Source organism: Tachyglossus aculeatus, chromosome 9 (genome assembly GCF_015852505.1).
Source record: "Tachyglossus aculeatus isolate mTacAcu1 chromosome 9, mTacAcu1.pri, whole genome shotgun sequence".
Classification (NCBI taxonomy): Eukaryota; Metazoa; Chordata; class Mammalia; order Monotremata; family Tachyglossidae; genus Tachyglossus; species Tachyglossus aculeatus.
This window is the reverse complement of record NC_052074.1, coordinates 58,866,961-58,893,793: the sequence shown is the minus strand read 5'-3', so window position 1 is coordinate 58,893,793 and position 26,833 is coordinate 58,866,961. Positions and strand designations below refer to the sequence as shown.

Below are 26,833 nucleotides of genomic sequence, written 5' to 3'. Positions count from 1 at the left end.
GAATCACTCAGACCCACAGGATGTTGGTTCTAAGGTTCTGCTCTCGTTTGAAACTTGGATCCTACAAAGAAAATATCGATGAAGTTTCACTGTTAACGACAAGAGCCAGGCCCAATCCCTTTACGCAATTTAGCCTATACATTTAATTAGATATCCTAATTAAAATAGTAACCAAATATTTTTCATTCCTCATTTTCCCATTCAGAGGGAAATGGAAAAAGCAACCCGGCACCTCCATAAAGACTTATAACTCATAAAGCACAACATCCAATTCTTTAGGCCTGTTTTCTTTTTATTAATAATATAAGTTCTATAATCTCTGAACATTACAATTGTAGTTTTACAGTTAATCTCACACTAAGACAAACACTGTTAGGTTTAGATAGCAGAAAGCTAAGTAACTTACATCCTTGATATCAGACACTAAGTTTCAAGACAGTTTGAGGAAAACCTTTTACACATTCTGGATTTCAGTGCTAATGTATATGTCTCTCTTTACTGCACAATTTAAATTAATGCAACTATGGAAGAGCCATCAATTTGGTGCCTTGTCTCCACTGCAGCTTTGAGACAGTAAATGACACGTGTGGTCAGCCAAGCCAAGCCCATGATATCTACAGAGCTAAAGGTGACCTGTTCCTTCTGCTTTCCATCCCCTAACGTGCTCTGTGGCTTCCTCTTAGCTTGTGAGCCCTGGAGGGACTGGTACCCTGTCTAATTCCCACCTGGATTTCTCTCTCAGTGTTTAGTACTGTGCTTTGCATCCAGTAAAACACTTAATAAATGCTATTACTTCCCCTCTGCATTTGCAACTTTTGAAGAAAAAAAAGCAAAGTTTCTAAGGGGAGAAAAGAGAGGAGGTTGGAGTTGCTCTGAATTACGGCGAATCTCCACAGTAGCCCTTCCAGTGAATTTGCTGGCTGTCCTGAAACAAACGCTTGCCTTCCTCCGCATTCAGCTTTTATTGGAGAAGCCCAGGAGAAAATCAGCTGCTGGGAAGTCACTGTTTTCCCTAACTTGACTTCACACCTGGCAAGCTGCTCTTCCACAGTGACGCAGAATGCAAACGGAGTTTGAGATATGGCTTCAGTAACTGTCTTGCCAAGTAGGGGGAAGGGCAGACTGAGGCCAGAGAGTGGGAAGGAGACGGCCACGGAGGACACTGAGCACTGCTCAGACTGAGAATTCTTCAGAGACAATTAAGTGTACGCTCGTTTTAGCAGCTCTCAACCCAAAGAGTGGGAAGGAGAAGGCCATGGAGGACACTGAGCACTGCTCAGACTGAGAATTCTTCAGAGACAATTAAGTGTACGCTCGTTTTAGCAGCTCTCAACCTACCCTAACAAGTGCCTTGTCTGAGTACTTGGTCCTCTTGACGATACCCACTAAGAAAGAATACGTGTGCTTCGAATCCCTTAAATGGCACATACATCGTTCTTAGTCTTTTGTGGGGAAACAAGCCAACTGCTTGGAAAAACAATGGGTGTTTAACCCTAGTTCTCCTGCCCAGTTCCATAAAGCAATCCAAAGCCCGTGGTGTCTTCACTTTGACCCCCTAAAAATGTGTTGTGAACCATGCCCCAAATAATTGTGGAGAAATTTTAGCGTACCTACCATGCTGAAAAAAAAAAAGGGGGTGGAGAGGGGCATCTTTCTCTAAATGTGAATGAACGCTACTACTGGGAGTCCTCTGACTGTATAGCGTCGTTCGGCTCACTATCAGGCAAACTGTGCTGCTGTTCTGTCTCCACACACAACACACAAAAAGGCAGCTCCTTCACCCTCCAAATAAGATCACCAGAGTCCCAGAAGCACGGCTCGGTAAAAAGTGTCTGGGGAGGAAGTCAGAAGGGCTAGTGAGCTCCCATTACGTAACATAAATCAAACCTCAATGGGTTTAAAAGGCCCCACGGACACTGCACCCTTCTGCCTTTCAACTCGCACTCTGTTTCGGTAACAGACCAATACTTCCGGGTTAAGAGGCATAGGGAAAGAGTGCCCCAGGCCTATTTCTCCACAGATTTACTCTTCCACAGGTCCTCAGCATATACTGAGGTGAGGCAAACAGCACAGTGTGAGGAAAGAAGAGGGGTGGTAATGTAACAGGCAGGCTGGAGTACCAATACCACTTTAAGATGAGGGATTTCAAAATTAAACTATAGAAACCTTGCTTCTAAGTAGACAAGGGGCTGATCAACCCAGTGCACACAGAAAGAACCATGGAGACATAAATCAAGGGCTTCCATAAAGTTCGTGGTGACAAAGGGGTACTTAACCCTGCAGAGCTAAAACCCAGCGTTTCCTAATGCCAAGTGTGGATTTCTGAGGGTGTCAGTACAGGAATTCTCTGGGAATGAATCAACTGTAAATGCAGGCAGTGGAAGGGAATTGATTAACCTACGACACCAGAATCTGGATAAAACTGAAATCTAATGTGGGACTCTTTCTCTGACACACACGCACATGTACGCTAAGGGTATTAATGCCATATTAATTTCGATCCACAGATTAGAGAAGGATTTGAATTTGGCATCGTCGTGAATTGACATTGATTTTTATGGTTGGAAGGTGATTTTCTTCATCAACTGGCTCAAAACCCAGGGGCCTCAAGCAAAGTCTTATGATCATTTTGCAGTCATTTTTAAGCAGAGCCAATGACGGAAGGCAGTTTATAATAAAGCGGCATTGGTTGTGTTTCCATGACACGACAGTGAGTTAGCTTGTTTACAGATTTATAATTGATTTTGTGCCAATTTTCATTACCCTAAAAATCAGCAGTCATTTTGAAATCTTAAAAATAGTACCTTCAAATTAAAATTTTAACTTTTCTGGATTTATTTCAGATATAAAAGGTATCAAACTGCCCCAAACACACTTTGGAACTGATACTACATAGACAGACAGTATGTCCTTTTAAAGGATAGTCTGCCCTTAGAGTTGCTATATCTGATCTGATACTAATATTTAAAAAAAATATAAAAAGTTCAGGTAATTTGCATTACGAAAAGAATCCACCTCAAAATGTGACTTGTGAACTGACAGACAGTGATTCAAAGTTTTCATTTCGCTTTAAAGATCCAGGTTTAAATGCAGAAAGGTTGATTAAATGTGATTAGTGGTACTCTACTTACTATTTAAGAAAGATGAAGGTTCAGATCTTTCATTCTGGCATATGAATTTCAACGTTACACTTGTGGTTACTGCTTTTTTCAGTTAAGTCAATAATCCAGAAAGACATCAGGTCATTGTTAAAAACAAATATTCATCCAAAACTGAAGGTTTCCGCTTTAGACTAATAAAAAGACTTCAGCACTAAAATTGTGGAAACTTTCACAAACAGTGCTGGGTAAAGCTTAGGACAGCATTTGTTTCAGTAGCCAAACCACTCATACTGCTGAAGACATAAAATTTAGCCTTTCTTTTTTTTTTTTAAACATCCGTGGTGTTTCAGCAACGAAAAAGTGAAATCAGATACATGAGGACCATGGCTGGGGGAAGGGGTGGAATGGGGATTTGTTTTACGTGAAACCTGTTCTTTACATATAGTATGAGAAAAAAAGTCAGCTTTATCTGTACAAAATGTGTGATGAATAAACCAGGATAGTACAGCAGATTATCCCAGCAATACAAATACAACTCAGACCTCAGCATGAACGGCAGCATACAGAGCAGAAAACAATGCAGAATAATGGTATCATTTCTGTAGCAATTCATTGTCCTTCAAAATAATTCTAAAAATCCTAACCAATGCGGAGCTAAGCCCCTTAGAGAACTGGGTGTTTCTTTATGAAAGACCACTGCTCCTAGGCCAACCTGACTCCAGCCCCTCACCTTCTTTCCCAACCTTTCTCCCACCTCAATCATCCCCTTGATGGCACCTTATCTCTCATCTCCTGCTTCCCAGAAACTTTTTTTCTTGGCAAAAGGAGGCTGGAGAGGCACCCGTCTCAGGGAGAGACTACTCCAATGCTCGCCCTTTGGTCCCCTATTCCTGGCTGCCCCTTTCCCAGAAATTCCCAGCTCCCAGCTCCAGGCTGCCCAACTCAGAGCGACTTCTATCATCTCCTGGCTGACGGGAAGCAGATCTGACCCGTGCCTCACTGGTGCATTCTGGAAGAAATTCAGCAACACTGCCAGCCAACAATGCACATATGCATTGAGAGTAAAAACAAAGCATGAAAGCAGCCTTTTTTTTTTCTCAAAAAACAAAGAAAAATACCCAAAATACAGTCCATGATATATTTGCTTACTGGGATAACCGTACAGCAGTAGACTAAAAAACAGATTTGGAAAGGTTTCAGGACATCAGATTGCAGTGGATTTATAAAAGGTTCCTGTTTCCAAAGATATTCTTGGGGTCCACGTACTCTTTGACAGACTTCAGCATTCCGAAGCCGACGTCCGAGATACTTTCCTTCAGCCACTGTTTCCGCAACTTGCCCACTGAAAAAACAAAATCAAAAAATGCTTCAATATACAGCGTGATGCTGGGAGCCAATCAATCTTGTGACCATGAATGAGCAAACACTGTGTGATAAATGCTTTTATTCAAAAATGAGAAATGTTTTGCTTTATTTGATTTATTGAGCCCACCAGACTATCAAGCTCATTAAGCTCAGTGCATTCCCAGAGGAAGGCTGTGTTCCACACTGTCTCCTTTCTTTGCAAACTCTGGGAAGGAGATGAAGCTTAGGCCAAGATTAAGGGCCATTTTACAAATAACAAAATGGGAAGTGCTTGCATTTCCAAAAAAACCAGCCCCGACTTAAAAGAAAATTACTTAAACTAACTGATTGAACTGAGAAAGTCATGTTGCTTGGGAACTAGCTTGCTGTGACTTTACACTGAAATTTCTGAAGCCAAAGCTCTTGGGTTTTTACATATTCTAGGAGAAAAATGGTTTTAGAATGTACAATTTAAAACATCATGTGTACTTGTTTTAGAAAAAAAATTATTTCTGCCAATCTAGTTTAATTTTCTTTTCATGACACTTAAGCTTGAAAACTTGGAATTACATTTTTGTGTCTCACTTAAGCAGCACACACCTGAAAGGCAGACTTCAATGGTCTTGAAAAATAAACATCTAATTTCCTTGTACTACAACAATCCAACTCTGGAAAATAAATCAATTCAATACTATTCAATACTATTCATTTTCTCAGGGTAAAAATCTTCCTTTCCTCCTCTTTCTAAAGTCTTGCTAACATAGTGTAAGAATGAAAAAGATGAAAAAAAATCCAGAAGCGCAGGAGAAAATTAACCTAAACTTTATTTTCCAAATAAATTAAAATCTCTTAAAAGTTGAAGCAGATACTTTCATCTTTAATTTTTATGGTATTGCAAACTTGTAGGCCCTATTCATCCTCCTGCTAAAGAGGGATTGTCTAATTTCAATGTCAAAAAGCAAAGTAGTTGCCATAGCTCTAAACTGAAGCCACGGTCGATAGGGGACTCTTCCAGCTTAAAGTACCAAGTATACTTCAAACATTTCTCAAGTAAACTTAATTATTCTAATGATTGAATTTAAATGGTCAATTTCCACAAATGGTCATTAATTAAACCCAAATCATCAACACTGATTTAATAGGGGAATCAAAATGGTGACCATCCATTCACTGGAAGACGGCAGAGTCTTAGACTTGTCATCTTAAAATGCAAACCCATTCATTAGGATGAGGTGATTCACAGCAGCATCTGCTTTTCAGAAACCTTAAATACCGGTGGAAGTTAAACTCGAAATGGTCTTTTGTGACCCACTCTCTGGGTAACCATCAAATGGTCGTCAGAATAATAAACGACAGGAACACCCCAGCAAAGCGGAATGTTTTTGTTGATACCTCTGAGGGATAGAGCGCATCAGTGGTGCCGAATTGGGGGGGGAAAGAAGGAACAACAGAAGAAAACCTTTAAAATCAGTTAAGGAAAAAAAATTCTTCAATGCACACGTTCTAAAACGAGTCCAAGTATAACTGTTATCGCGTCTCCTCTAAATTACTTCCCAGCCGTCCTCTACGCCTCCCCGTAAATGAACCAGTCCCTGAAATGCTCTTTTAGGAAAAGTAACCAAGCAGTTGTTTGGAGATTTCCTCGCGTATCTCGTTATGTTCGTAGAAATATGTTTTTCGGCTGCCGTGGGGTGGGCCAGGCCCAGTCGCTTCAAGCCACTGACAAGTCGGGCGGCTTACTGCCGGGAAGGTGGGGAACACAGGCAGTGGCACTGTCAACTGTTATCTGTAATATAGTTTCACTGAACGTGTCCCGTGGTTATGGATGTAATTGTCCTGAAAAGGCTGCAAACAACTGCTCCAACAAGATGGAGCACATTAGAACCTCAGCAGGATGCCCAACAGCTAGCTCGTCTGCCTGCTTTTCCACCTCCAGTAATAATGCAATTCCACGAGGAACTGAACTAACGTCTGAGAAGCCACCCAGCAGCCATTGCATATTTAATGAAGTCGCTCGCCAAGTGCTGGAAAACAGAAGGTGCTTGGAGTGCATCATTAGTTCTGTCAGAGTGATAATTTACACATCTATCTTGTCAAATTTTCTATGGTTTATACTTTTACAATAATAAATCTAACATACATTTGATTAGTGAACTAGAAAGTTTTAAAAAAAAAAAAAAAGCTCTACAGCAGGCAGAGCCATGGTCCTTCATGAACATATTTGATGGAATATTTTTAACCCCTCGAAGGCAAGGGTGGTGAGCTCCTGCTACTGTGGATAACTGATTTTGATCTGGGGTGTCACACCGAGGCTTTTTTCCTGTGGAAGGGATAAGCCAAACTTATGTTTTCTGTGCTCTCGACTGCACAAGCTATTGGAAAATAAACCTGATAAGAAAGCTAGAAAGTGGGAAAAATTCTGATCTATTGTGTTCTGTTGCGAAGCAAGCCTTACCTTCGGCAGGGTTTTTCTCGCAACGAGTATCCCCAGCCCAGGTGGAATACTTCCTTCTCCTACCCTAATCTGCCTGTTCACCTTAGAAACTAAATAAATGGTCAGTAGAGTCGCTTAATAAATGCCATTATTATATTATTATAAAAGTAAGCGGGCCAGACATTTATCATTCTTTGGAAAGTGACCAGTACACCACAGTAGAAAAGCAGCAGGAAGAGTAGCGTGGCCTAGTGGATAGAGCACAGGCCTAGGAGTCAGAAGACCTGGGTTCTAATCCTGGCTCCGCCTCCTGTCTGTTGCATAACCCTGGGCAAGTCACCTAACTTCTCTGAGCCTCCATTACCTCATCTGTAAAATGGGGATTCAATACCTGTTCTCCCTCCTACTTAGGCTGCAAGCCCCAGTTGGGACAGGGACTGTGTCCAACTTGATTATCTTGTACCTCCTCCGGTGCTTAGTACAGAGCCTGGCACATAGTAAGCACTTAACATGCACTACTTAACAAAAATTTAAAAATAAAAATACGCAATATGCAAGGGTGGAATTTTCCATCATCAATTCTTAGGGGCCGTTATCCCCCTAGATCAATCAATCACGTTTATTGAGGATTTACTGTACGCAAAGCACTGTACTAAGCACTCAGGAGAGTACAATATTGAATGAATGGAATGAATACAATATACAAGCACACTTGTTTTCCCTCCTACTTAGATTGTGAGTCCCATATGGGAAAGGGACTGTGTCCAATCTGATTAATTTGAATGTACTCTAGCACTTAGAACAGTGCTTAACATAAGTGCTTTATAAATAGCATTAAAAAAACTTGCACAAGTACAATTTCAAGTATTTTCAGCCCTCCCCAACACACACACACAAAGTGCGTACACACACACACACACACACACACACACACTCTCCCCCGCACTCTTAACTCCTTATGACTCGTTGCAGACACTTTCATGAAAAATTTTTCATGCTCTAACTAGGGACACAACACGTGAACAACCCAAACAGCTTAGGTCTGCATAATTTGTATTTTCAGCCTTATTTCATCGTCCCTGGACTGTATTTCACCAAGAGAAAGGACCTGTGGGGAATAGGGCTGGTTGCCGGAGTAAGAGCTACCCTGAAAATTTACAACTATTTCCTTTTCAGCTGCTTCTTGGGACAAACAAGATGAGCTCCCCGATATGGCATAAACTACTTGTTGGCAGGGAATGTGTCCACCAACTCTACTGTGTTATATTTTCTCAAGCACTTAGTAGAGTGTTCTGCACACAGTAAGCATTCAATAAATGCCACTGACTGATCGGTAATTCATTAAGTATCTTCAAAAGAGAATAGAGTGACCTTGACTCTTTTTTGTTGTAGGAAAAAAAGCGAGCTTCAGGTGTACACTATTACAGTGATGAAATATGGATGAGATGGAACAAAACAAATTTAATGCATGGGGGGGATAATTTCATTAAAGATGTACCCCTGAGCTTTGTGCTACAGATCAAATAATAAAAAATGGTCTATTTCTCTAGAGGTCTCTGAAAAAAGATGGTACAAACGAAAGCTTATGTGTATGCCCTAAGACATACCGGATATCTGAAAACTGACCCCAAGCTTTTAACCCCGATGAACATGGATATAACCTCTGCCCAAATTTTACCCAAAACATATCGCCAGGGTTTTCTCTCAAAGTACCAAATGGAATCTTAATAATAATAATAATAATAATAATAATAATGGCATTTGTTAAGCGCTTACTATGTGCAGAGCACTGTTCTAAGCGCTGGGAGGGGATACAAGGTGATCAGGTTGTCCCACGTGGGGCTCACAGTCTTAATCCCCATTTTACAGATGAGGTCACAGAGGCTCAGAGAAGTGAAGTGACTTGCCCAAGGTCACACAGCAGACATGTGGCAGAGGTGGGATTCGAACCCATGACCTCTGACTCCAAAGCCCGTGCTCTTTCCACTGAGCCATGCTGCTTCTCTAATCTTGCTCCTGTTTTGCAAGTTAACCAAGTCTTTCGCATCACAGTTGAGGATGCCTGGGTTGTTGGCTTCTGAGGTGGGGAGGCTGAAGGCTTTATCCTCTTTCTCTTTCAACCTTTATATTTAGTCTGTCACCCAGTCCTGTCGGCTCTTCCTCCATAACATATTCGGGATTCACATTTCCCTCTCCGTCACTACGCTGGTTGAGGCACACATCATATCCTGGCTTGACTACTGATTCAGCTGTCTCATTGGTCTCCGGGCCTGGAATCTCTCTACTATCCAGTCCGTTCTTCACGCAGCTGTGTGGAAAACTTTTCAACCGCTGACACTACGCACAATTATACCGCTCCTCAAAACCGCCTATGAGTAAAGCCCCCAGTCACCCACTTCGCTCTGGCTCCCAGGAGTTTCCGCTTGAGGCAAAAAGGCTCTCTCCTTCCCATTTAGCCACTTTCTTCTCTCACCGCAGCACAGCTCACATTCTCCATTCCTCTCTAGCTAACCTACTTACTATGCCTTGTTCTTCTGTCTCGCCTGAAACTCCCTCTCACTTTACACCCGATACAGACCAGAGGTCGTGGGTTCCAATCCCAGCTCCGCCACTTGTCAGCTGTGTGACTTCGGGCACGTCACTTAACTTCATCTGTAAAATGAGGATTAAGACTGTGAGCCCCACGTGGGGCAACCTGATTACCTTGTATCTACCCCAGTGCTTATCACATAGTAAGCGCTTAACAAATATAATCATTAACTAACTCTCCTCATCTTCAAAGCCCATCTTCTCCAGGAGGCCTTCCCGGGACAATCACTGATCTCCCCACCTTATATCCTCTAAGTTCTTAGAATGGCAGTTAGTACTCACAGACGATCTCCAATAGCACATATATATATATATCCTCAACCATTGAGTAAATTACAGGTAGGAGAAATTAAAGAGAATATATGTCTCCTCCAGCGAGATCCTAAACTTTTTGGGGCAAGGATCATATCTTATCTCTTCTATTCTGCTCCCCAAAGCGCTGGTTGTGCTCAAGGTTAAGGCTTAATAAACGGTATTGATTGGGTGCTATTAGGTCCAGTTTTCCTGTTGGTCTTGGTTTGTACCAAGGATTGCTTGGTACAAAAATCACACACTGCCCAGAAAATTAACAGATGCCCACGGTCCTGGAGTCAACACTGCACCAAAAGGTGGCACATGGCAGAAATATCCCAGAAAAAGTGAAACAGAAGATGCCTTCAGAAGAAGCTGAAGCCAGCACTGAATTCCAGGCTACTTCATCAATGACTCCAATTTTAAGAAGCATCTATGTTATATTAGCTCTGCTACTTAATAGTCACTTCCTAAAGGCATAAGTGATCGCCTGCTGATCTAACAAAGTACAAAGGGTGGCTCTATTATCATCAAATAACACACACCAGGCTGAAGACCAATATGTAGAGAGAAAACAAAGTACTCCTCAATGCTGTGCAGACCGCCTTAGAAAAAATGAATGTCAAATGAACGCAAGTATCCTCAACTTTACTTCGGAGGCACGCTAACCTCCCCTCCCACCACCCAAGTAATTAATGGAAACGTACCATAATACTGCTTTAGGACTTTTACGCTGGGGTTTGTTTCTTTTTTTTTTTTGGTAAAGTGAAAACAACACTTAAAATGTTCCTTTAAAATGAACTTTTCTTCAACAGCTATTACAGGAGTGAATTAAAACAAAATAATAAATCCACGTTAGTTATTTATATTCCTGTATATAAATGCTTTAAACTGCAGTTCATTCACATGCCTGTGGTTGATACATGCCTATGCAGATTCAGAGTCCGGAGTTGGGAACAGAGGGAGGTGTAAAGGCCCTATGAGGAACATAGGAAAGCAGTGTGGCCTAGTGGAAAGAGCACAGGACTGGAAGTCAGGAGACCTGGACTGCCTGTTGCCTGCCTTCAAAAGCAAGCCAACTTATCTGTGCCTGAATTTCCTCACCTTAAAATGGGGACTCAATACGTGGTCTCCTTCCCTCTTAAGCTCCGATACACAAATGGGGGAGGAAATGCATCTGATCTAATTGTGCTACACTCTGGGATGAACACAATACAGTGTTTGGCACATAGTAAGCACTTCAATACTATTATTATCATCATCGCTATCCTTACGATTATTATGGTTATTATCAGTCTTCCCCAGCTAGACTGTAATTATTAATGATAACTACTTATTTAACACCGTGTGTAAGTAATCAGACAGTTTTGGACTCTCCAGTCTTCTAAGCTTCCCTTCTGTTCCCAAGGAAGGCCTTCAAAGATGTTCTACCCTTGCATTTCTTACGATACCTCTGACTGAATCCTGAACAAAGTTTGATAATGTCCGGTTTGTGTAATCAATCAGAAGTATTTACTGAGTATTTACTGTATGAAGAGCATTTTACTAAGCACTTAGGAAAGTGCAAAAAGAAGTCAGAGACATGGTCCCTGCCCTCAATCTAGAAGGGGAGAGAGGTACACACAGATTATATGTAAACAGTGGGAGCAAAAGGAAGATCAAATAGAAAGGGTTTGGAATGATGAATAGCTGAATAAATAAGGACAGTAAATAAGTCAATAAATAAACGTGCTAAGGATTTGGGAGAGGACAACCTGAGGTAGTAGAAGTTAATCATGAGAGAAGCAGCATGGTGCAGTGGCTAGAGCACGGGCTTTGGAGTCAGAGGTCATGGGTTCGAATCCCGGCTCCACCACTTGTCAGCTGTGTGACTTTGGGCAAGTCACTTAACTTCTCTGTGCCTCAGTTCCCTCATCTGTAAAATGGGGATTAAGACTGTGAGCCCCCTGTGGGACAACCTGATTGCCTTGTAACCTCCCCAGCGCTTAGAACAGTGCTTTGCACATAGTAAGCGCTTAATAAATGCTATCATTATTATTATTACTATTCTCTGGGCCTAGTTCCCTCATCTATAAAATGGGGATTGAGACTGCGAGCCCCACGTGGGACAGGGACTGCGCCCAACTCGATTTGCTTGTACCCACCCCAGCGCTTAGTACAGTGCCTGGCACCTAGTAAGCACTTACAAATACCATCATCCTCCTCATGCCCGCTTTGTTTCCTGACTGGGGGACCCAACTGATTGACAGCTCATGCCCAGAGGTAAGGGTGACTTTGGCTCTCCTCTCCTATGGGACTTCCTGAACTCAGTGACTCCAAAGATTGGCCCTAAGATAAAAGAGCTGAAAATGTTCAGTCAATTAGGTGGATATGCTGAATGCCAGGGTTCTCTGGGTGAGTTTGGAGGCGGGACTAATAGTTAACGCCAAAACAACAGTCTTGTCTCCTTGGGGAAATGCCTGCCATGTAAACCCTGCCTAGATGTGAAATAAAGTCCTGTCATAATACTGTGTACTGGGATTAGACATTAATCAGGCACTAAAACTTTACTCTAGCAATAGGTCACACAGCTGATTATTGGGCAGCAATACTAAGTAGGCTCATTCTAATAAAGGGGCCCCTATAAAGGAGTAATTACAATATTTCAGAATGAGGGGAAGGAAAATCCCGCGTCTGTAGCAGTCGGCCCTGTTTTCATCACCACAATGGTATTTATTCAACACTTACTGTGTGCAGAGCACTGTCCTTAGCAGTTATAGATTAGATGCGTTGTGTTTTCTTAAGCCTGAATCAGATATATATCTCTGCATCTAGCTCAAAGCAGGTGCCATTACTATATTCTTAAATTTGCTATTTTGTATGTTGATAACCATACAAGTCCCTTAAGTCCCTGCTTGGACTTAAAACAAAAAATCCAGCTAAAACATCATGCCTGACATTAAATCAATTTACCAAGACCTGAGGGAATGGACAGGTCAGCGAGACTAAAATCTACGGAAAAATAATCTGCTTTGCTAAATTTTCTGGCCATTTTAGCAGTAGCGGTGTTTGAGCAAATATAACAGGTTGAAGGCAGAAATGAAGGTGCTAAGCTCTTAGGTGAAGCACAATCTTAGGCTATACAAGGAGGATATACAATGAGATAATCTTTTTAAAATCTTCCTTGGTCAAGTATTGTCCTGCCTTTAGTGTTTCTGTTGGTGGACTGGAAAAGGCCAACGCTCTTCGTTGCCACAGACTCAGGTACGGATTCTTACTAAGTGGCTCTGTCTCCAATGTACTGGGCCTTTCACTTTTGTCTAAATAAGTTTTCATTTTCTTTAGTTTGGAAAAATGATCAACAGAGAGGATACTTCCGACCTGAGATTTCCACTAGAGCCTAAAAAAGAAAGCACATGCGAAAAGAACAAGGTCAAAAAAAAAAGGCTCTTGCACATTTTCTAGTCAAAGACAGGGATGTTAGGAATAGCCGTGAAAACTGAGGCCTGAAGGCTCTACTTGTTTGGAGTCTGAATTAATATAATCGAGGAAAGGATTATTTTTAGTAGCTGACTTACAGTCCGTCAAGATTTTTATTTCCCAAGCAAGGAGTTCTGTGTCAGGTTTCAGAAAACTTACAATTAAAAAGTTACCCATTAACTGAAATAAATATGTTCCTAGAATAAAGTTTATTTAAACTGACCGGTTCTTCATTTACAAAAACAAGCACTATGAAGATTAAGTTAAGCAGGCTTTATATTTCCTATAGCCTCAAGTCCCAGACTACATCTGTTTTCTTTGATACACAAAACCAGAGTTAAAATAGCTCCATTTATCACAGCGTGATTGTACGCAGACAAACCAGCCTGTCTGTTTCCAGATAGCGAAAGCAACTGTTATTAATCACAATTACAGGGCAAACACTACAAGAGAAATTGCATCAATATTCCCCCAACCCCCACCCCTTCCACTCCAGCCCTCAAAAGCAGTGCTGAGAGTGTCATGACAGGACCTGAAGGTCGGTAAATAAAGAGGATGCTATCGGGATAATTCCGCTTAGTAAGTTTATGGTGCACAGTCAAAGATCGGGCCACAAATTAAAAGCAGTGATTTCTTTTCATGGATCTAGAACGCAACCAGTTCAGAAGCACAAATGAGTCCTAACCAGTGTAATTCGCTTATACAGACGATTCGTATCGTCTACCAATCTGCACTTAAAGGTTTCTGCTTCACTTACCTGAAGCCGCTACTCAAAAATATATTTAGGATTTACCGGTGGGTGGTGAATTGCAACCTAATTTCTGAAGAAGGTTCCAAATGAACGGCACTTTACAGTGGAGGTGTGTGTAAATGTATTATTGCATAATGGTGTTACAAAATGAAAATGCATTGATATAAACATTCTCCAAATGGGAGTTTACATCCAATCCCGGGACAGGAATCCATAACTTCTCTTATGCACAGACTGAAGAGGACAGCCTATTCTAGTAAGTGAGAATAACTGCAGGTCACAGATTGATAAAGTATTAATGGACCACTAGTGAATCTCTTATCCCCAGAGTGTAGTAATAACTTGGAAATAAATTGTAACCATTTCCTCAACAGTTAGGTCAAAGGACCCTATACTGATTTATTTCTTACATATCACTTACAAAAATACACTGAACATTTCCAGATGGGACTGTCCATTAAATCTCAGACTGTATTAGAAAGAGAAGAATGAAGGGGACTATGTGTACCTTTTTGTACCTACAGAACTGAAATGCCTAATGCATTCACATGGTGGAGAAATGGGTACCACTCTAGTTAACTGCTACTTAGTAATTAAGTTATAATAATGATAGCATTTATTAAGCGCTTACTATGTGCAAGGCACTGTTCTAAGAGCTGTTATCAAGAATTAGACAAGTAATGGCATTGTTGATAGAGAGATTTGGAAAATGGCACAAATACTCAATAAAAGGCACTATGTCATCCACACGCATTTCATCATTAGGCACCCATTCCAGCATCACAAAGGAAAGATACTGGCATTTTTAATTAGACAGACTCTGGACTCTCTGTTGGAAAAAGAGTTAAACAGATAGAGGTATTCAAATTTTTACATAGATTTTAATGTATATAAATTACAATTCAAGTTTCTATTCCTGTTATTAAGTTTCTTAAATGGGCAAAAAAAAACCCTTTTCAAGTCTTTATCTCCTGGGCTTCGAAGTAAATGAAAATAAATACTTATGTTCCTCTCTCGGGAAATGCTTTGAATCTAAACTCAGTAAAACTGTGTTGGGGTATAAGAGGCAAAAGTTGATTATGGCCCAGGCATAATAAAAACAGTTATCAAAACAGTGACCAAGTTGAAAACTTTCATTCTTTCAATTTACAGTAAATGGAGGGATGTTTTCTAAAAAAGAAATGAAAGTGACTTGGAGTGGTATTTTCACCATTTCTATTCCATTCAAGACCCAAGGAAAGCAATACAAATTCTAAATATCACCTCAGCTCTTGTTGAATGAAGCTGAATCCTCATTCCTTTTCAATTTTAAGGATCATTTATTATTAAAATCTATTTGGGAAATATGTAGTGGTAAGGCAAGTAAGTCAATATAATTCAATAAAATTAATCAGTTTATCCTATGCAGTTCTTTGATATTTTGTAGGTCCGTACCAACACTTACTGGACTGAAAATAATTCACAGTGGAAATCACTGAAGTACACTTCACAGATCTTTCATAAGAACCACCTATTTTGTGCCCACAACTAGCAGACATGAAATTCAAGGCTTCCTGCTCTATTAAAGGGAACGAATCGTTTTTGGCTGGTGCACTGTGGCTTACTACTAGTGAGTTTTGGGAATACTACAAGTTGCCAACTTGTACTTCCCAAGCGCTTAGTACAGTGCTCTGCACACAGTAAGCGCTCAATAAATGATTGAATGAATGAATGAATACAAGGACAGCGCTCATTTAAGCCTTCAATTGTCTTACAGCATTTGATAATTTAGCCAAAAACGTTTCGGAATAACACAGCTCAGTTATTAACTTGGCTCAGTAAATGTGAAATATTTTTTGATTACATTCCTTATATTACTACATGAAAGATCTTCTTTTGGGCATTAATCTTTGGTCAAGAGATGAGGAATAATGTACTTGTAGCTTGGTCAGTAATGAATCATCTCTTATTTCCACACTTGTGAAGATAAATGTCATTGAGATTAATACCCAGCTAGACACACAGACCTATACTGTATACCCATACAGCATGTCACGCAAAGTATTTCCACTTTCTTCCCCCGTAATCTCCTTAAAAGAACAGTTTCTACACACGATACACACGACAGATTTCAGCCACTTAATTTAACCTTTTAATTGTGGTTACTAGGTCATAATTAGAGAAGCAGTGTGGCTCAGTGGAAAGAGCATGGGCTTTGGAGTCAGAGGTCATGGGTTCAAATTCCGGCTCCACCAATTGTCAGCTGTGTGACTTTGGGCAAGTCACTTAACTTCTCTGTGCCTCAGTTCCCTCATCTGTAAAATGGGGATTAAGACTGTGAGTCCCCTGCGGGACAACCTGATTACCTTGTATCCCCCCAGCGCTTAGAACAGTGCTTTGCACATAGTAAGCGCTTAATAAATACCATCATTATAATGGAGATTGACTTTTTGTAAAGACAAATGATAAGCCTTCAAGCACAATTTTAAAATAGAGAGCAGAAGTATATCCTAGGGTCCTGCTTATACTTTAATTTTTTTTTATCAGATCAGGCAGTTATACTCAGAGATTGGGAGGGAAAGGAGGTGGAAATCAGTGGCTATCGGAAGCTCTTTCCCGGCTCTCGGTGACTGTGGTTTATCCTCACAATCCTTCCCCCCACAAGGGGGAGGCTCCGTTCTCCCCTTTGTGTCTGAAAGAATGCTGGCAATGCATCCTTTGTGGGAGGAAAGCAAGAAAGATTCCTCACATAGATGGTTTGGCCGTGTGGGAAGACTGAGAGAAGGGAGGGAGAGGCCCAGATTGCAGCCGCAGGGAGAGCCCAATCGCATAGTTTTTCGCCTGGACAGTGGCTCCGATTTCTCAGCCCTCGGTCCAGAGCTGCGCCGGCCCAGGTCTTCCTGGGCACTGGCTGACCCGGCCTAGCAAGCCCAGAGGAATGGCCAGAAAGGTAAGGACTCCCGGCCAGTGAGGTATACACACCTAACCAAAAGTGAGAGTTTCTCCTCAGTGGGAGGAATCTGCTATTCCTTCCCACGACAAGCAAAAATTCTGACCACTGGCTTCAAGGCATTCCATCTGCTGTCTCCCTTCTCCTTATCCTCCCTTCTCCCACTACACCCCAGATCGAACTCTTGGTTCCTGTCAAGGTAGCCCTCTTGATATGTGTTTCTTCCGCCTCTGACCCCTTGTTCACATCCTTCCTCCTGATTCCCTCCCTCCCTCCTCCTTCGTACTTGCCAGACCACTGCTCTCCCAATTTTCAAAGCCCTCCTGAAATGTCATGTCCTCTAGGAGACCTGCCCTGAATCATTATTCCTCTTCCCTGCTCTTATCTCCCCACCATCACCCCAGCACCTGGCACGGATCCCTCATTTCCATACTCACAACCTCCTGTAGCACTTCTTTCAATATGTGAGTGCACAAGTAACAGGGTATACTGCAGGAAATTGGATATGGCGGTTAGTTATTTCAGTATCTGCTTCCCCCGCTAGACTCTGTAGGCTCCTCAAGAACAGGGATCATGTCTACTAATTCTATTACATCAACGAGGAGCAGTGTGGCCTAGTGGAAAGAGCACAGGCCTGGAGTCAGAAGAACTGGGTGCTAATACCATCTTTGCCATGTATCTGCTCTGTGGCCTTGGGCAAGTCACTTCACTGTGCCTCAGTTACTTTATCTGTAAAATGGGATTCAATCCCACTCCCTCTTGAATAGACTGTGAGCCCCACGTGAAACAGGGACCGTGTCCAACATGATTAACTTGTATCTATCTAGAGCGCAGAACAGTGCTTGGCACATCGTAAGCATTCAACAAGTATAATAATAATAATAATAAAACATCATTACTATTATTAATGGATGAGGGAGGCAGCCTTCAAATAACAGTTGGCCTGCTAGTCACCAAATTTGCAGAAGGCTGGCTGATTTTAAGTTTTGTGGCCTTTTGAAATGCAGTTCCTGCTACCTAAGTCTTGATGTTGCTACCTCAAAAATAAACCTTCACCCAAAAAACCCCAAATTTTGGCTCTGACGGACTGCAGCTCCAGTCTCATTGTAAGTGCCCTCCACTGGGGTTTCTTCCACTAAGCAAAGACCAGCTGAGAAACAAGGGACGGTCAATAAATATGATTGAATGAAAGAATGAATGAAAGGGGGCCACAATGACCATCTCTGGCCTCTCAGCTCACCCTGTGGCTCTTGTTCCTCATTGAAGGCCACGAGCCCAAAGGGCTACAGAGCCGAACTACTCCCTAGAGCTCAGATGGAGCCACCAGAGAAAAGGATCTCGAACTTGGGAGAGACACCGAGCAGCAGCAGTAGAGAGGCATGTGAAGGGATGCAAAAAAATCCCACAGTCTCACCTCCACTGTGCCTCCAAGCACCACAACACGAAGTAAAACATTTTCGAGCACAACAAATTAACTGTTTTTTAAAAATAGATATGTTCACGAGCAATACCTCCATGGTGGTGGGACAGACTCCCTCCATTGGCAAGGATTTCATCTCTCGCAGCTGCCTGAGGAAAACATTAAAACAGTTACTAATTTAACACCGCTCTGGAAGCATGACAAAGGAAAAAAAAAAATCCTTAACCAAAAGTGCACTTCTCAGAAAAACACTGAGGACAGGCATGTCAAATTCAGGGCCTCTTGCAGGGAGTTCTGGGCCATGCACAGGACAGCTGGCTACATCAGGGAAGCAGCAGAAAAAAGATGGAGCTCAAGTGCCTGCTCCCCTTCTGCAGGCTTAGGGCCTAGGAGTCAAAAGGACCTGGGTTCTAATCCCAGCTCTGCCACATGTATGCTGTGTGACCTTGGGCAAGTCACTTAACTTCTCTGTACCTGTGAGCCCCATGTGGGACAGCCTGATTAAGTTGTATCTACCCCAGCACATAGAACAGTGCTTGGCACAGAGAAAGCACTTAACAAGTACCATAGTTATTATTATCATTACTCTGGGCGAAGCTGAAAGGAGTGATGCAGCTGTTCTTCAGGGTCTCCAGGTCTGAAGATGCTCTGCCCGCAGCCACTGCGGAACCTACATGTGGGAGAACACAAGTCCCTCTGGCTCCAGGAACAAGCATCCATCTACTTGACATACACCTGCAGGAGATGCACACCCTCCAGTTTGCGGACATAGGAGAGAGGTGCTCTCTGTCAATCGTTCTCCCGTTGCTGCTGTTGCCACACTGTCCTACTGAAAGGAAATAATCTGTGTGTGCACGTGCGTGTGTGTGCTTTGCACACAGTAAGTGCTCAGTCAATACCACTGATTATTTTTGTGTCCCTAGTTTTGGAACACTGACCCTAAGGAGGTCCCACCAATTAACCTGGCATCTGATCCGCTGGGAGAAAAGAGAGACAGCTCTAGACTCCATTGTGACTTCCTTTTGTTCCACTTCAACATAACATACCAGGGGCTGATGATACTTTGTGGTTAAAACTTTAAAGTGTGGTCTGCAAAAAGATGTTTACCTAATGCGGCCACTGCACCGGAGTGACTTTGACGTGCCTGGTCTACCGGAGTCATGAGCTCCGATTTCTGTTCCTAAGGGCCAATTTTAACTGCTGGATGATCTCTGGGTATCAACAGCAATTACGGAGCCTCAGCTAATCTTTCCGACCCAATCTATCCAGTGTTTTCTTATGCATCTGTTCCGATGTCTGGGAAGAGTTTGAATTTTGGGGGATGACAGTGAGATAACAAAATCCAACTCTGCTTTGAGGTCGTATGCCTATATGATTGTCAGAGAGTGAGGAGGCATGGCTTGCTCTTCAGTGAAGTTTTGGCTCAGTGTTATCCATGGAGCAAAGGGTTGTATTAACAAGGTACTAGAGGCCGCAGAATGCTGGGCCTGTTCTTTTATCTAGTAGTTTGGCAAATAATGAGGTTTAAGATGCTGACACATTGACAGATTAATGACTAAGCAAAAAGGGAGTGTGTAAAAACGTGCAATATAGATGGGTATCTGAAGGTAGCTAATGAGGAGTTTTTCCAAAGTTCTCTCCAAGTTATAGCGTGCAAACTGGGTACCAAGAATATTACAAGAATTTTGGAATGTAACCAAAGCAGACCAACCCAACTGATTAATGGCTGTAAAAATACAACTCATGATTAAGGGTAAAAGAACTGGGATTATTTTAGCTGGGAGAAGAGAAGGCCAATGGGTGACTTAATAACCACATATCATAAGAGGTTGTCCAGATCCCATTTTTCCCTCTGAGAACAGAAGAGGAAATGGGCTCTAATTACAGGGGTGGGAGGGAGGAGACTCAGGATAAATTCTGAAATAATGTTTCACTGGAATGGAAAAAGAGAGTAGTTTGAACATTTTCTTTCTTGGGGAAGAGGGCAGGCACACATGTTTCTGGGGTGGGCTGCGCACAAGCTTCATAGAGGTAGAAAGATGAAAATTTCGGCCACCCGTCTATGATTCTCTTGGGGTTTGTTCCTCGCCTATAATATTCTACCTTGAAGCAACGGAATTACAAATAAATGTTCCCTCAAAAGTAAACATTTCAAAGAAAAGTTCCCAAAGTGTACTATTGCTAATTTGAAATCTACTAAATCTGTTTCCGGGTATTTTTAGTGTGCCATGAAGAATTATAAATATTGGAAATCGTTAATGGTTCAAAGAAGCCGATTGCTCAAGCAGTACCTATTACCCATTGCAACCACCCCTATTTAGACAACTGCCTCTTTAAGCAAATAGGAAATCCCAAATTCTCGAAGGGAAATATTTCCTCCCACTGGCGTATGTCTCCATCTCAGCCTTCCATCCTCGAGTGTAATCTCCTTGCAGAGAGGAAATGTGTCTTGTGCTTCTATTGTACTTACCAAGCACTTAGAGCAGTACAATGCAGAATACTGCAGGCAGAATACCTCTCTTAATTAGTTAGCATTCTCAGAACAGGGTCAAGTTTTTTGCCAGGGAGGAGGATAGGGGGACTAGTGAGGACGAGCGATGGGGTAAATGGAAAACCAGAGAACCGTAATATCTCGAATATAGCTTCACCAGGAAAATTGCCTTTGTTAAGCATTTACTATGTGTTCTAAGCCCTGGGGTAGATACAAGGTCATCAGGGTCCCTGTAGCACATGGGGCTCACATTTCTATCCCCATTTTACAAATGAGGTGACTGAGGCCCAGAGAAGTTAGGTCACTTGCCCAAGGTCACAGAGCAGACAAATGGTGGTGCCAGGATTAGAACCCAGGTCCTTCAGACTCCCTGCCCGTGTTCTACCCACTAGGCCATGTTGCTTCAAGCGTCAAAATAGCAGCATTATGGCAACTCAGGCTGTTGTCAACAACAACCATCATCTGAAGAGAATTTCATTGCCAAAAAGATGTCCTAGGCCGCTGGCATACTTCAATATAGAAGAGGTAAGTGAAAGGGAACAACTCAGAGTCAGGCTGAAGGCCTGGTTTGCAACTGAGAGACAGCCCTCCTTCATAATGAATTCCAGCACCATGCCAAAACACTGGAACACCAGAGCAAATGGGGTTTACGGAGTCCCTTTGGCTAGCAGTCAAACACTGTATGCCTTGACAATCACAAAAAAATTAATCGATGAGTATTACGAATTGACTCAAGAGAATAAGAATGTCAGATCCATACACAGTTGCCCAGAATTACCTCAGTTTGTTCAAAGACGGTCAATGGGTCGCTGATTCCCCTGTAGTTAAAGGCAAAATAGAAGTAGATGCATGCGCCTGCATCATAGGTCTGTGTCACCCTAAAAAACAAACCAAAAAACACCCAGAGTGAAGGCCTCAGTGTCACATAAATTGCAGTACTATATTCTATACAACTACCAGGTACTTAGAACTAATAAGATTTGTAAGATCAGTTCAGGCCATATTCTCATTCCTCATGCAATTTCCTTTTCTGCCATTGCATTTTTTTATTTCCATCTAAGAGAATCAGGATTAGCTCCCTTTGGAACCCCTGCCAAAATAGCTGGATTGAGGAAGCATTAGGAGAGAAAGGGGTCTTATTTTTATTTAAGTGCAGTTTTAGTCAATATTACTGGGGACGCATTCAATCATCCCTTTTCTGTTTAATCCCACAGCACTAAAGATTCTACTGGGAAATAAAGCAAAAGCTTTTACACCTTCCATCAGCAGCACTGGCATTTTCACTGCTCTTATCAAAGTAGTTTTGTAATTTAGAAGAAATAGGAGCTATTAGATGCTCTTTGGTACCTAGTCATCTGAGTATATCTATAGATGGTTTTACTAGAGCGCATAGGATACCGTGAAACCAGAAAAGCGTGTAACACACGTGCCCAGACACAAATGTGGAACATCAAACTTGGAGAGAAAAAATAAAAGGAAACCCAGCACATCCTTGACGTTTACCCGCCAAACCACTAAGTTTGTGATGTTAGTTCCTTGTGAGCTTTTTTGTAAAAAGACTGCGGATTTGTTTGCCCAGAAAACAGTCCTTGGCAGCATCACTGCTTTGTGTCTCCTGTTTTCCTACTTCTTGGCCAAAGGAGGCAGTGATAGCTGCACTGTAAATAAAATCTATTTCCTATGGCGTAGGTGTAAACTGACATGAAATAATTTTCTTCATAACTAAAATACTATGGAGAAGTACACTCTGAGGAATAAAAACCCTGCTTCAGCCACTGACTCAGCTCTGTTACAGTGCTGGACAATCCGTGGACCTCCACTACTGGAGGAAGACTCTGTTCGGATCGTGCCCCGAGCCTCAGTTTCCTTGTCGTTTTTTAATGGTATTTGTTAAGCACTTACTATGAACCAGACACTGCACAAAGGGTCGGGGTAGATGCAAGCAAATCATGTTGGACACAGTCCCTGTCCCACAAGGGACTCACAGTCTTAATCCTCATTTTACAAATGAGGCAACTGAGGCACAGAGAAGCGAAGCGACTTGCCCAAGATCACACAGCGGACAAGTGGCAGAGCCAGGATTAGAATCTAGATACTTTTCACTTCCAGGCCCAGGCTCTATCCACTACACCATACTGCTTCTCATTTGTAAAATAATATACGTCCCTTCCTCATGAGGTTTTGGTGAGGACAAATGAGAATGTGTGAACATATTAAGATCCTTGGAAGCAAAGCTTCAGTAATTTCTGTAGGGAGTAGACCCTTTCCCTGCACAGTTTTCAACTGGGAGCTCCTTGATGGCAGCACCTAATTTAAAATACTGTGCAGGAAGCAGCAGTGAATTACAGCAACAAAATGGATAAGAACACAAAAAATGCCTTTACCGGGAAATCGCTATTTTCCATCCAACCCAGGATTTTTTCCTCTGACCAAGGCACTAGCCACGCCAGGAGGAACCATCCTAATAAATGGCTTCAAGTTTCTCAGATTTAGGAAGGAGATGTTGACATTTTTAATCGGATGGGGCAAACAGTAAGGCTGTGGAGGGATGGGGAGAAGTCAGCCCTAGAAAAATGGAATTTTTCATAGCACTGAGATATTCTTGATACTCAGAAGTGGCAAGGCTGAGCAATGAAGTGAGGAAAATGATGAGACTGCAGTCTTGCCTGCTGCACTGGGGGGAATCTCATCCAGAGACCTAAGGAGTTTCCACTATTAAAGACCAACTCTGTTATATTGGACTCTCCCAAGCACTTAGTACAGTGCTCTGAGTATGGTTAAGAGCTCAATAAATATGATTGATTGATTAAAGATGGAAGGTCAGGGAGGATTTGATGGTGCAGGAGTCAGCATGACAGTGAAAAAGGGTAAGCCAGCACAGAACATGGATTCTAAAACCAATCTCAATGAGCATGGCCAGCTAGCTAGCAGCTTTGGTGGTATGGATGAAGAAGCCCAGGCTAGAGAGTAAGCCTGGAGCAGTTCTCAGAATGCAATGGGGGAATCAATACATGCCGCTGACTGAGCGGATTTAGCTTTCTGGAGGCTGCTTAGAAATCTCAATGGTGTTTTTTACCGAGTGGTTTATCTAGAAAATACAGCGGAAGGAACATGGGAAGCAATTGGAAGTTGAAAACTAGAAACGTATATTCCGAGAGTTCTCAAGTGTGTCAGGGGAAGTGAAAGGGATCTAAAGAGGTCACCTATTTCACCACCACCCCCTAGCTCAGCAGACCGAGAAATGCTTGCAAAGTGGCAAAGGAGCACGGGACACAACAGGGATTAAGGTAGCAGGCATTTCCCATAAAGAGGAAGGACTCAAGACAGGAATTGGTAGGGCGTGTTGCTCACAAAGAGGAGATACCAAAGACACCTTTCCACGTGGGCCTCTCTGTTATTCACTGTTCACGTTCAGCTACTCTGCCCCCGCTGCTGGTTCTCCTTCTCCATGAACCCACCCCTCTAGCCCCTATTACTACCACCACCTTGGCTCAAATGTTCGTCACTACTTTACGGGTTGCTCCACTTCAAGTCTCTCCTCTCTTAAATCTAAATCTTCACAAGAGCTGCTCATCTCTTTCCGAAAAACCATTCAAACACATCATTCCCTTTCTCAAGAGCCATCAATGGATACCCATTTCTGTTTACATAAAAAAACTCCTCACCTCATCATCCAGGTTCCCTGGCAGTCACTCCTTCAATCTTTCCCTTTTCTTCTTCTTATTAATAATAATAATAATTCTGGTATTTCTTAAGCACTTACTATGTGCCAGGCACTGCGCTAAGCGCTGGAGTGAATCAAAGCAAATCACGTTGGACACAGTCCCCGTCTCATATGGGGCTCACGGTCTTAGTCCCCACTTTCCAAATGAGGGAACAGAGGCACAGAAATGTGAAGTGACTTGCCCACTTCTGTGACCTTGGGGTCACAAAACAGACAAGTGGTGGAGGCAAAATTAGAATCTAGGTCCTTTAGACTCTCAGGCCCGTGCTCTATTCAGCAGGCCGTACTGCTCCTCAAATCTTCTAACCAAACTGGACTTGCAAATCTACTGCCTCCAACCCATGGTTCACACCTTCACAGAACTACAGGCCCCTTTAATAATAATAATTGTGGTATCTGTTAAACGCTTACTACGTGCAAAGCACTGTTCTAAGCACTGGGGAGGATACAAGGTGATCGGGTTGTCCCATGTGGGGCTCACAATCTTGAACCCCATTTTACAGATGAGGTAACTGAAGCCCAGAGAAGTGAAGTGACTTGCCCGAAGTCCCACAGCTGACAAGCGGCGGAGCCGGGATTTGAACCCCTGACTTCTGACTCCAAAGCCTGGGCTCTGCTTCCTTTGAATCGATCAAAATGTTCTCCCACCTTCAAAGGCCTCATAAAAAATTATTTTCTCCAAGAGCCATTCCTCCATCAATCCCCCACCTTAACGGCCATCCCATCAGCCAGCTAACATCTCATTGGGTTTTCTATCCTTTTATTATATATTTAACAAATTTGCATCCACTTATTTCCACCAAAGGATGGTAAGCAATCTGAGATCACGGATGGAGTCTTTAATTTTATGCTCCCAAGAGCTTAGTACAGTGCTCTGCTTGTAGTAAGCACTCAAAAAATATTAGCATTGATGAGGAGGTGCATGAAAGCACTCGATTCTTGTGGTCTCCCTCGTCTTCTGAAGAATACACAGATTATTAATGTGATAGTCTAAATTATTTTGAATTGCCAGAATTCTCCAATCTCTCTAAGAGATGCAGAGATCAATGGAAATGTTTTTGTTCTAGGGATTTAAGGCAACAAAGTAATTTTGGGCACAGAAAAAGTTTAAAACGACTAGCAAATCTCAGTATCGTCATCTTTTATAAAGCAGAAGTTACGGAGGCTATGTGAATGTAATGAGCTGAAGAGTTTAAGTGAAAGCAAAGGTAATCACAGTCAAATCTACAAACCCAATTAGTAAGGTTCCTGCAATGAATCCAATTTAGAAAAGGAAATAAATACAGAGAAAATACCCCTTTTACTACACAATGCAAATAGAATCTAATCTAAAAATTTTAATGCCTTCTCAGGCCAAATGTTAGGTGCCTCAGTACAGAAGAAATTAGCAATTTAACAAAGCTTAATTTCTTCCTGTTACCAATTTGCCAGCTGTGAATCTCCTCTCATATTGATTCCCTCATAAAAATGATAGAATGAAATTTATAAATTTCAAGAAAGTTGTATATGTGCAATCCTGTTCAAGGCTTACTTTTGGTGGAGGGAGTGCCAGCCAACGTATATAAATCTGAACACGCTTTGTGGAAGAATAACTTAGAGTGGGAGCCCCATGTGGGACAGGGACCGTGTCCAACCTGATAACCTTGCATCTACCCCAGCGCTTAAAATTGTGCTTGACATGTAGTAAGCGCTCAACAAATACAATTTAAAAAATGGACTGGCATGGTATCACTTTTAAATAATTGATGTCAATGCCAAAAGACGGAAAACATTTGAAAAATTGGATTTGACCTGTTTTTCTGAAGTGATCATTTTCATCTTGTCTTCGGGTAGAGTTGGGAACCCAGAAGGCCATGGTCGGGTGGCCCAGAAAATTACTAAATCAATTCATAGTACGATGCCACACTCAGTGCTCCTAAAACACAGGGGTTATATTCAAGACCAACGCATACTATCGTCCTTGTATCTCACCAAGCTCTGCACGCATCTGCACAGCCCTGTCTTCGGTCTTTCAACGATTCCAACCCTCTCTCTGGTTAGGCCGATCAAATATCATTCTTCCAACTGCACGACTCTCATGGCATCCCATTCTCTAGACTGTAAGCTCGTTGTGGGCAGGGAATGTGTCTACTGACTCTTTAATAGTGTACCCTCTCAAGTCCTTAGCACGGTCTTCTGCCCTTGGTAAGCGCTCAATAAATACCTCTGATTGATTCTACTCAAAACAATGTGGGACGGACTGTGTCAGACTAGATTTGCTCATATCCACTCCGGTGTTTAATACAGTGCCCGGCACATGG

The 26,833-nt window shown here is 42.2% G+C and overlaps 1 protein-coding gene across 1 annotated transcript in view; it reads right to left on the bottom strand.

The window, feature by feature from the left end:
• Positions 1-274: 274 nt before the first annotated feature.
• The window catches only part of AGPS (alkylglycerone phosphate synthase), a 112,609-nt gene continuing 86,050 nt past the window's right edge, over positions 275-26,833 (bottom strand). Inside the window, exons 18-20 of the mRNA XM_038750898.1 lie at positions 21,588-21,687; positions 18,410-18,467; positions 275-4,443 (exon numbers count right to left, since the gene is read on the bottom strand). Coding sequence (XP_038606826.1) covers positions 4,322-4,443; positions 18,410-18,467; positions 21,588-21,687 — 280 coding nt within the window. The 3' untranslated portion in view covers positions 275-4,321. The remainder of the gene's footprint in view (positions 4,444-18,409; positions 18,468-21,587; positions 21,688-26,833) is intronic.